An 11,481-nucleotide genomic window follows, 5' to 3' on the forward strand; every position below is an offset into this window, starting at 1 on the left:
GGGGAGGAGGAGCCCGGTCAGTTCCTGGCCTGCACGCTCCTTGGCCACTCCCCCAAGACCCAGATCGGGGTCTTTGGAGCCTTGGATCCTGGTGTGGCCCTGTGTCTGGCCCTGACACGGGCTGGCTGACCAGGGGCCTGTGCAGCTCCTGGGCCTTGCAGCTTGTCAATGTCCGTCTTGCGGGGCCCATCCCCCCTCCCCCCAGGAAATGAGCACTGTACCCTCCCAACAGGGCTGTGCCAGAAGTCCCCTCCCCAGAGCTCAGGGTGGGCCGCACCTCTGGTCACTGGGACAAGCCCCTGAATTCCTGACACTGAAGAACCCGGCCTCTTGCTTCTCCCTGATGACGGCAGGACCAACACGGATTCAAGGAAACCATGCCATGTTTACTAGTAACTACAGAGGCTCTCTCCCCTTGGGACTCGGGAGTCTGGAAGGGGCGGGGCTGTGTCAGGGCTGGAGAACGGACACGTTGGGGCAGGCAGGATGGCTGTGGGCCAGGAAGGCCACCCTAGGGGGGCAAGACTGCCCCCTTCAGCCGCAGATGCTCTTCGGGCTGCGGTGCGGGGCATCCGTCACCAAGGACAGAGTCACCCCAGATCACGTAAGCTGCCTTCTCGGTGGAAGCGGCCTCCTTCTGAAAAGTCGGGCCTGGAGGGAGATGTGAACACAGGATGTGCCTGTCCAGCACCAGCACTGCCCGGAGCCGCCGGCGGGCCCCGCCGCTGACCAGCGGCCAGCGTCACAGCACTGGGGCCACGCCAGGCAGTGGCAGAGGAAGGTGGCTTTCTCCCGAGGTTCTCCAAAGCCTCGGCGGCCCTCCGCAGGGTGAGGGCTGCGGTCACGGGGAGGGTCCGAGCTGCAGGCAGAACCTGGCTCCAGCCTTCTCACCTCGCGGGAGGGTGAGGCGCTCTGGTCCCGCGGCTGCTACATCCCTTCTGAACCCTGCCCTCGAGACGAGCCTCCATCTGCTGGCCTGGCTCCGCCTCCCTGACGGGTGTTCACTGCGCAGCTACTGTGAGCAGGGCGCTGGGGGCAGGGGCCACGGGGCCCCAGAGACCAGGACTCCGGCTGCTGGGACGGCCAGGTGGCCTCTGCCCCCATGGCAGTGCCAGCACCTCGGACTCTTGCACCCGGAACGTTCCCCGGGCCTGACCTTGAACCATGAGTCGCCTCTCCTGTGTCCCGTGTGATGGGGACCAGGACAGCGGCTCGCTGCCCTGCCTTCCCCGGGAAGGTGACACGGGATCCTCACCCTCGGGTCACTGACCTCTGGGTCCCCGTCCGTGGTGGGACATCGAGTACTGTCCCGCTTACCACCCGTTAGAAGCCAGTAGGAACCCCCAAGAGTGACAACCAAAATGCCTCCATGCTGACCAACGTCCCCTGGGGAACGGGGCCACCCAGGTGAGGACGGACGGGGCAAGGGCAGGGTCCCCGACGGCAGTCAGGATGGGCTGAGTGGACCGAGCCTGCGTGCACACTGACCAAAGCTGCCAGACGCAGGCACGCCGACTGCTTGTATTCTCCAAAACCAGGCTTCCAGAAACGTCAAAACGTGGCACTCACACACTGTCCACGACACAGCGTGAGGTGCAAACAGCAGCCCCCAGGGTGGACAGGCCAAGGGTGACCTGTGCGAGCTGGGCAGAGTGCACCGTGGCCCCAGAGGCCGGAGGGAGCAGCGAGGGTCCGTTAGGGCCCAGCAGGGAGTTGATGACTCAGGGTCCGGAGGCTGGAGGGCGTGGCCTCGACCGCCCGGGAGTCCAGGGCCCAGGCAGAGCCCGCAAGCGCATGGGAGGAGAGCCCCGGGCAGCCGCATGATGGAGTCTGAGCGGGAGGCCGGCCTAGCCGCTTCCCCAAGAAGGAAACCCCTTCTGATAGGAAAGCTGGAAGCACACTCAGTCTCCCTGCGGCTGCCCCGTCCTGCCGGGCTGAGAGCCCCGACCCGCCCAGCTCCAGGGGCCTCTCAGGGTCTGCAGGCTGGGCCTCGGACAGGACAGTGGAGAGGCCCCTGGGCGCACCTGTCCTGGGGTCACATCACCGTCACTGGGGACAGGCCTGCGGCCACCTGAGGCACCCCACCTGCTGCACTCAAGGGCCCCTCAGGCTTCTTGCTCGTGATGTCGTGTGACCTTCTGCCCTTCTTTGAGGAACCACACTTGTCTTCTAATGCTTTCATGCTAAAGTCTGTGTGGGTCCCTCATCACACCTATTGAAAAGCCACGTGAGGGCTCCTTGGTACAAAAACAGACAAACAGACGCACAGTTTCTTGGAACACAGTTGGCTCAGGTTCCGCGCTGAGCCGGCCTTGTTGTTTGCTGCGAGTCTGGGTCTGGGGAGCGCAGGCCTCACGTGCCCGTCAGGGCTGAATGACCACAGGGGCAACGGACCCGTTTCCTGGGGACGTGCCCACCGGGGTTACCTGGCAGCCATCTTTGCAGAACCCTCTGGAAACAGTGAACTGCTAGATGCAATCCAGGAACCGACATGCAAACCGCCTGGGCAGGGCCAGGGTGTCAGGCTGCTGCCCCCGTGGACTTGGCCCCTGGCCCACTCCAGTCGCCCAGGGGGCCCGGCGGGCTCCGAGGAACCCGGCACGTGAGGTGAAGTCTCCGTCACGACCGTGCAGGTCCCCAGGGGAGGCCTGCGAGGGGCCCTGGGTGACGGTGTGGGGCCGGCAGGGGCTGCCCAGCAAGATTCGAGGGAATTGCTGCTGCGTTTGAAGAAAGGCTGCCATGTGGCCGGAAGGCCGCCCACCATCCACTCACGGCCCCCGTCTGAAGGACTGTGATGGTCACCTGTCCATGCTGGTGTCTGCTGGAGACGTGTGTCCCAGTCCTGCCTGCCTGTTCCCTGCAGCGGAGCCTGAGCCCCAGACCACCATGCCCAGCACAGACCTTCTCCCAAAATTCCACTGTGTTTTTTTTGGTTTGTTTTTTCATTGTGTTTTTGAGGAGGGAAACCTAGCTTTTGACCAAAACAAATGAGGTCGGGTTTTCCTCCCAGGGAGCGTTCTGGAGGGACATGAATTCCAGGGGCTTTTCCGGTGCCGCCCGCTCAGTGCTTCAGGACACGTGTGCACAGACGCCGGGTCTTCGGGGCGGAGGTGGGGCAGGAGACTGACCGGCAGAGCCAGCACGTGGCCCCTGCACCTGGGGCGAACATGGCCTAGCACAGGTCATCCCGGAAGAGAGTGGCCTCAGAAGCCTGTCTGGTCCAGTGAAGGTGGGGAGCCCACCTACTTGGGGGCACATGTATCCCCGAGGAGTTGCTGACCTTTTGAAAGGGCTGCCAGGGTCAGGGCAGTGCCCGCCACGTGCTCCCTGGGGTCAGCGTGGCCCTTCCAGGGGGCGCCCGTGTGTCTCCACAAGGCCAGGTGGCCCAGTGTCCACGCAGCCCCCAATACGGGCGCAGACGGTGTCCTCTGCCCAGCCTGCCTGGGTCAATTCTCAAGCTGCCACCCGACATCCCCGCTGGTGGCACGTCCTGGGGGAGCTGTTCTCACACGTGCTCTTGGAAGGAAAGAGGGGAGGGGGCGTGAGCACAGAGGCGGCTCCTTCTCACTCTGGAGGCAGAGACTCATCTTCTCAGGAACCAGGACGGTGAAAACAGGGTTGAAAACGCCTGCAGACGGGCGCCCCATCGGACTCTCAGGTCAGCAGGCCCGGATTCTTTAGCAAGCTGTGTCCCGCCTCGTCTGAAAGTGGCCTCAGGAGGGAATCTGCTGCGGCACCAGGCAGCTGCGTGCCCCGGAATCACCTGGGTGAACAGGTGGGCGGGCACTGCCGTGTGGGTCGTGCTCACCTCGGGCCCACCCTCTCCTGACGACCCTTCTCACAGGTGGAGAAACGGGGCTCAGAGGTATGGTCGTTGGCCTCAGGCACGGAGCCCACAGGCCTGACCACAAAGGCCCTGGCAGCCTGAGGCACCTGCCAGTGGGAAACCGAAACTGAAGGCCCTGCGTGTGGCTACTTTCCCAAACTGGGGCGGGGAATCACTCTGACCTTTGCTCTGGGACAGTGAGGTGCCCGCACAAAGGGTCTGGACTCGCTGGAGAGCCCCCGCCCCCGAGGGGTGGGGCTGAGACGGAGGGAGAACAGGAGGACCAGCCGGGCAGCTGGGGAGGGGCAGCGGGGCTGTGGTCCCAGGCTCTCTGCTGACGTGTACGTGTAGCTGTACGTTTGGAAAATCCCATAGCACAGTGTCAGCAAGAGGACGGGCTTACACGCCAAGGAAGGCCAGGGGGACAGGCCTTCGCTTGGGGTTTCACCGTCTCAGAAACTGGAAACGCCTATTTCCTGGTCATCGAGTAGCACCCGTGCTGAAAGGCGGGCACAGAGAGAGTGGAGTGCCCAGCTCGCCCGAGCCCCTGGACCCGCGCTTCCTCCACGGGTGTCCTTCCCTCCTGGCAAACTGACCCGTGAGCTCCAGCTCCGGCCTCGCAGCCTGGGCGCCTGTTGGGACAAACCAGAAACACTCAGGACGGGCCGTGAGGGGGCCTCTCTGAAGACCCCAGGGGCCCCGCACTCAGCAGTGCCCGACTCCACGCTCCTCCGGCTTCCTGCTCGGGTGAGGGCTCCTTAGGCCGCCCTCATTTCCAGGACGAGACTTTATAAGAGGTCAGGGTGGGAAACGCTTCAAGATGCTCAAGGGCCTTCAGCGGCCTGGCTGGGTCGGCAGTGGGGCCGTGGGCAGTATTTCTGGGTAGATGGCATTGGCAACCAAGTGGAGGCTCCAGGCGGCATGCAGAAACCCCTCCCATCAGGCAGAGCTCCCACTGTGCGCAGGCTCTGCAATCCAGCCGCGCTCCCTTTCCCCACCCTCCCAGGAGTCCAGGAGGAGCCCGACTTAGTTAATAAGACCTTTGGGGATGCCCGCTGACCTCCACCACCAGGCCGACCTGGGGAGACTGTGCTGGCCCCCCCCGAGGGGTTCCCCTGAGGCCCCAGCCCTCAGGCCCTCTTGGGACACCTGGGTGGCCCCAGGGTCCACATTCTAGGCTCTTCTGCTGCCCACTGTGGGTTCTGCTTCTTCGTTTTACACGGTCACAACCCAGACTTTCTGGATCTGTCTTTGAGCTTGGCCAGAACTGGACAGACGGCCTTGAGGGGCTGAAGGCAACTCGGCTTCCACAGACACACCACGTCCACACTCGGAGTCCGCCGTCCCCCCCAGACCCAGAGGCCGGACTTCCCTTCTGGGGCGCAGATCTCGGAGGCGGAGGTCACACCCAGGAGCACTGGGGCTGCTATCCTCACGCGCGTGAGCACGATTAAAGTGCGCTTCCCGTGAGGGCAGCACCATGCAGGGCTTGTAAACATCCTGGGAAAGGCCAGCCCTCACCCCAACAAAATAAGTGTGCGCTGTCTGCAGCGCGGGCTTCTCCGATACCTGCGTAGCTTCTGTAGGGACATCTCCGCCTGCACAGCCAGCCCGTGGCCACGGCCAGGGCCGTGGCCACGAACAGCACGGCAAGGACGCTGAGAACCGGCCGCTTCACCGCATCTTGGGTGTCGTCCACTGGGTCCTCTGTGATGCTGTCCTTGGTTCCCGTGAACATTTCTGCAGAAAAGGAAAGTAACCCAGGACTTACAGGGTCAGGAGGAAAAGGGCGTTTCTTCATCCTGAAGGAGAGAGCGCTAAGGGAAGTACTGATCCACCAAACTTCCCCAGAGGCATTTTGTGATTTTTAAGCTACAAAGCTGACAGAGAGAAGGGTTTCCTCTTTCAGGTGAGCCTTCATCTCTTCCTGGGATGTCACTCCTCCTCACCCTACCTGTGTGACCTGTAATCCCAGCCCTTCCTAAAGGTCCACGCCTGGGAATGGGCGTGGTGGGAAGCACAGTCTTCCTGGCTTTTTAAACTAAACTTAATTTAATTAATTCTTTCTAGCTTAATTGCTGGCTTTAAAAAAAAAGATGATGAAATTCACATAACATAAACTTAACCATTTTAAAATGAACAATTCAGTGGCATTTAGTACATTCACAGGGTCATGCAGCCAAAACCATTATCTAATTCCAGAACTTTCCACCACCACAAAAGGAAACCCCCTACCCCTCAGTGGTCACTCCTCAATCTCTCTCCCAGCCCCTGGCAAACTCTAATCTAATTTCTGTCTGTTTGGATTTACCTATACGGGACACTTCGTACAAATGGAATCACACACTATGTGGCCTTTGTGTCTGGCTTCTCTCACTGAGCATCATGTGCGTGGCTCATCCACGTTGCAGCGTGGTCAGTGCCTCATTCCTTTTCGTGGCTGAGTAATGCTCCACTGTGTGGATGGACACATCCCTTCGTCCATCCGTGGACACTTGGGCTGCTCCCACCTTTTGGATATTGTGAATAAGCTGCTGTGAACATTCATGTACAAGTATTTGTTTGACTCTCGTTTCCAGCGCTCTGGGGTGCATACCTTGGGGTGGAATTGCTGGGTCACATGCTAATTTTTAAGGAACCAGCAGACTGTTCTTCACGGCGGCTGCACCATTTCCCATCCCGCTGGCAGTGCACGAGGGGGCCAATCCTCCTGTCCCAGTGTCCAACCATTGTGTCCCTTGAGAGTGGTTCTCATGGGCAGACAAGCAATAACTTCCCCGGGCAGCTTGTTACAAGCGTCTCGTGTTTGCCGAAACCCGAAGGAGCCATGAGCCAGACAGTGGATAGGCCTCCCACGCACCTGAGAACCATCTGGAAGCTTTTCAACATGTCCTGTTGCCTGGACAGCCCAGAGGTGCTGATTCAGAGGGTCTGGGCACAGGGCGGGGTGATGGGGGTTGACAGGCTTCCCAGTTGTCCCCCAGAGCAGCTGGGCCGAGACTACGGCCCCAGGAGACCCTCCCGTTCCCCTTCCCCTGCATCCGGCTGCCCTGCTGGGATGCAGAGGCCAGCGGAGGCCTTTGGTGCAGCCAGAAGACCGTGACCGCTGAGTCCCAGGGCTGCGCCTGCATTCCACAAAGGCGAGTGCCTGGGCACAGGGGCTCCCGGCAGCTGGGCGGCTTCTCAGCGGCAGGCAGGCCCCCGACCCCCCATCCTCCAGCTCTCCTGCTCCTCCTTCCCTGGCGTCTCAACACTGGTGACAGGGACACACAGGCTGAGAGAGCCTGTGGCTTCTACGAAGGAGTCACCCGCCTGCACCCTTCCACAGGGGACCTGGGACGGCAGCCAGGCCCAGCCGGACCCCCTGGTGGAGGAGGGGTTCTGGCTTCCCAGGGGGCACACGTCCAAGGAGCTGGGGTGGTGGCTGTGCAGGAGGGGCTTCAATCCTGATGCTGCCGCCGCCTCAGCCTGCAGCTTCTGAAGTGTCACATGACCTTTCGGAGCCTCAGTCCCTCATCTGTGAAATGGGTCAGCAAAACTGACCCCCCCACACACACACACACACCCAGGTGCGTGAGGATTATGCGCCCCGAGCACCTGGCCGGCCCCTGCCCTCCGTCGCACGGTGATGCCTGTCACCTCCTCTCCCTGTCACCACCTCTGAAGCCGCTGCCGAGTCACCTCATAGGGGCTTTGTCTTCCACCTGAGAAGATCCCCAAAGTCACCCCTGGCCCCCAGCCTTGGGTTGGGGTCAGTGTGCAGACCCCGGAACCTCACCTGTCTGGCCGCTGGTCAGGTTCTGGTGAAGAAGCACATTCTCGATGCAGCAGCCCACGTCGATGGTGGGGCTGCGCCCGATCCGCAGGACACTGACCACGTTGTACAGGCCCTGCGCGTTTAGGGACACGGTGCTGTTCTGCAGGGTGTCATCCAGCAGGCTGTTGTCCGTCTTGTTGATCCAGTACACGTTGGGCCGCGGGTAGCCATTCGTGGACGTGCACGTGAAGATGAACTCCTCGTCCTGGGATGGGCCGCTGACCACTGGCATGCTGTAGTTTGCTGCAGGGGAGGGAAACAGGCTGAGGGGTGCCAGGTTCCGAAGGTCAGAGAAGGGGGGGCACACAGTGCCAAGGGCCAGGGTAGCGGGGAGGCAGCCGTCGTGCCCCGGACACCGGAGCAGGGCCGGGACCAAGGCTGTGGTCTGGGCAGCAGCACGGGCCCTGTTCTACCAGAGTCACGCCCCCCAACCCACCAACAGGGGCGCTATGAGCCGGGCAGGCAGTGCCCAGCACCCACGTCCCACCCCAAGGGGGTTGGCCTCCTCTGAGTCTAGTGACACAGTCAGCTGGCAATTCACCCGTCTCTCCACTGAATGGTGCCCCAAGCAACTTGGTGGAGGGGCTTTAATTTTCTTCCTAAACTCTGACCTCATTTAGTGCCTTATACCACTGCCTCCTAATTTCATGAAAACGTCTAGTTTGGGTTGAATTGGAGAGTTTCAAGGCGAGGACAGCAAGCTTAGGAGCTCTTGTGAGGAAGGAGGCACCTTGGCTACTGGAAAACTTTCTTAGGAGCCGAACGATATTTCCACCACCTAAGCTGCACACATCGTTTAAATAGAAGCCCGCTAGAGGGATCTGGATCTCCTTTCAGGGAAGACACGGGTGAAGGGGCCACAGAAAACAGGTCTTACTGACACTTCTTCTGGGACGTAAGGCTGGGCTGGAATCGACTCGGCAGCTCCCCCGTCTTACCTGCCACGTTGAGCGTGACCGTGACTTCCAAAATCTTTTCTAATTCTAAGGATTTCCGAAACACCAGGCAGCTGAACTTCTGTTCGTCCTGGGGAGTGACATTGTGCAGGTGTAGAGAGAAGTTGCCCTGCTTCATGCCGTCCAGGGACAGCCGGGCCCGGTCTTTGTAGTGGTTGTCACCGTGGCCGGCAGAGCTGTTTCCCGAGAGGTAGTAAGTCACCACGGAGTTGGTGTTCCGTTTGCCCGGCACACTGATTTGCCAGTAAACATAAAGGTCATTTAAATCGAAGCTGTTTCCTTTAGGGTAAATGCAGCTGAGCCAGACGTCACTGCCCACCATCGCTCTGACTTCTTCTTCTTCTTGAATCTCTGCAAGCATCCAGAAAGAACAGAATTCATCTTCCGCACTTGACTCGTAACTTTGAAGTCACCCTTTTGAGGGGCGGGGGAGCTTCTGGGTTGCAAGACTCAAACCCCAATTCTGACTCATTTCAGTAGGAAAGGAATGTATTAATACTAAGATGCACATAGGAAAGCAACAATAGTTTAAAAACTCGGGCACTGGCCGTAAGCTGCTCTGATGTGTCGCCAGGGTCGGTTTCCTGTCATCGCGCCGGGAGCCAGCCAGGACTCCTGTTTTTGCTACTTCTTGGGAGTTTACAATGAATTCAAAATAAAACGGTGTTTTAAAGAAACTCAGACATTTGAAAAGAAAACATCAGCTTCTCAACCACATCATTATAGTAGTGTTTGCAACTCCATCCGAGAAGGCCCGGCGAGGTTCTGTTACAACCACTCAAGTGCCAGCAGGGAAAGTGGCTGTGTGCCCTGACCCGTCGCCCTGTGGGCTGGAAGGCCAGGCAAGGCCTCAGTCTCCGCTGTGGTGCCATATCCCCATTCTGCGCTCTTCTGGAAGCTGGTGGCTTTGGGGAGCAAAGGGGTCACGAGAAACAGGAAGCCCAGCTCCCAGCTCCTCTGGAAAGCGGAGGCTCTGAAACGCCTGGGGGGAACTGCGCTCTGCCTGCCCCAAACACGGCACAAAAGGAGAACCACGGGGTCTGGCCGAGCCCTCCCCTCTGTGGCTCTCAATGCCAGCAACTGTCCTGGGCTTGGGGGCCCCGCTTTCTCACAAGGGCCCCTGGAAAAGCAAGCAGGGCTGTGGGGAGGACCCCCCTGACACCTGTGCCCCGTGACCCTCACTGCTCAGCACTGAAGGGCTTGGAAGTCTCCAGGAAGAGCACCGTCTGCACTTACCAGCTCGCAGGCCGCAGAGCAGCAGCAACAGCATTCCGGGGCTGGGAAAAAGCAGCCAGAAAACAGGCAGGTGAGTCCCGCCTCTCCCCAGTGCGGGCAGGAGCCGACCACACCCACCACCCCAGTGGGAATCCACCCACAGCCAGCCCATCAGCCCAGGCTACCCGGGCAGCCAGGCATTCAAGGAGCGGAGACAGGACCAACCCCTCCCTGCCCGGCAGGCAAGCCCCAGGGGGCTGGCAGCCCCTGCAAGGGACCGGCTCCCAAGTTAATAAACCGCCCCTCAAAGCAATTATGAGAGTGTGACAAAGGGTATGGAGAGGAATCACCAGCCCCCTGGTGGCCTGGCTTTGCACAGATGGAGTCTAAGAAATTGTATAAAATCGGAAAAAAACCCACTTTCGGGGCATTCGAAGTTTGAGAGACAGAGAAGATGTAAGATGCGCCCCCCCCCCTCCCCGCGCCAGGGTCGGGTGAGCCCCAGGACAACCTCCTGAAGGAACGTGATCAATCTGAATCCAGATCTGGTGGCTCCACCGGAGCTGGTGGACAGCTCAGCCCTGGGGGCCGGCAGATCCCTCTCATGACTCCCAGGCTCCTGGCACCTTCAGCCTGGGAGCCTCTGTACCCTGCACGCCTCAGCGGTGGCCCCTGCCTCACCTGTCACCACTCTGCACCTGCCCCAGCCCACTCCTCGTTGGGTCAGATAGGAGAAAGCACAGATGGGGCCCCCTGCTCAGGGGTGTGGGTGGCTGGTGGCTGTGACATGGCAGTATTTTTATTTTCCCATTCTTGAGGGAATAGGCTTTATTTGCATTTCCAACTGGGGAGAACTGGGTGGTGGGACCCTGGGGTGGGTGGGCTTCTGGGCTGTGCGTGGGGGACACCTGGGAATGGGGTACCTCATCAGCTCATCAAGGGAAGCACAGGCTGCCGACGCTAAGACTGCCCAGAAGGGGGCATTTTGGCAAAAAGCTGTTGCCTTCCCCTCAGCTGGCGAGAGACCAGGAGTGACCAGCTGGCCGGCACCTTCCCCAGTTTGCCTTTGCTGATGCAGGAGGGGGAAAACCCAGGCGTGCGGGGGGCACGTCACCAGTTGGTGGGCACCAGACGGCATTCTAGGTAAATAAGAGCGACTTGGCGCAGCAGAGTCACACCCTTCTGTCCTCTGGGCCACCGCCAGCCGGGGGCGGGGAGGGGAGGGGCGGGAAGTGAGAGCGGGTCGCTACGTCTTCTCTCCCAGCTTTCCTCTTTCCCTTCCTCGGCAGGGACCCCGCCCCGGGTACACCCGCGTACTGACCGCGTCCCGCGCCGCCGGGCGGACAACGCCGGCAGGTAACCGCGCCTCCCGCGGCCCCGCGCGGTGCCGCCCCGCTCCCGGAGCCCGAGGCCTCCGCTGTGCCACCAGGCTCGGTTCCCCGCGCCCAGAGGGCGCGTCCGCGCACACACTCACCTGCTCGGCCGCATGGTGGGGGCGGAGACCCCGGGCCACGGGGGAACTCGGACGGTGGGAGATCTCGGAGCCCTAGAGACCTCGGGCCGCGGAAGCCGTCGGGCGGCGGGAGAGCTCCGAGAACGAGCACGAGCGACCTCGGGCCGCGGAAGCCGTCGGGCCGCGGGAGAGCTCCGAGCACGAGCACGAGCGA

General features: G+C 61.0%; 1 protein-coding gene across 2 annotated transcripts; it reads right to left on the reverse strand.

Moving 5' to 3' along the window:
• Positions 1-385: 385 nt before the first annotated feature.
• ICOSLG (inducible T cell costimulator ligand) lies at positions 386-11,481 on the reverse strand. 2 transcript variants are annotated; one of them, XM_082624501.1, is made up of 7 exons: positions 11,289-11,481; positions 9,836-9,876; positions 8,582-8,950; positions 7,605-7,886; positions 5,396-5,566; positions 4,423-4,458; positions 386-3,763 (listed from the first exon to the last, which is right to left on the reverse strand). In XM_082624501.1, exons 1-7 carry the CDS (start codon positions 11,300-11,302, stop codon positions 3,714-3,716), a joined length of 963 nt encoding a protein of 320 aa, XP_082480627.1. In that variant the 5' UTR covers positions 11,303-11,481; the 3' UTR covers positions 386-3,713. The 2 variants fall into 2 exon arrangements, with proteins under 2 accessions (XP_082480627.1, XP_082480626.1); XM_082624500.1 differs by having other exon boundaries at positions 386-4,458.

This window comes from Mesoplodon mirus (genome assembly GCF_964341445.2).
Source record: "Mesoplodon mirus genome assembly, chromosome: 6".
Lineage (NCBI taxonomy): Eukaryota > Metazoa > Chordata > Mammalia > Artiodactyla > Ziphiidae > Mesoplodon > Mesoplodon mirus.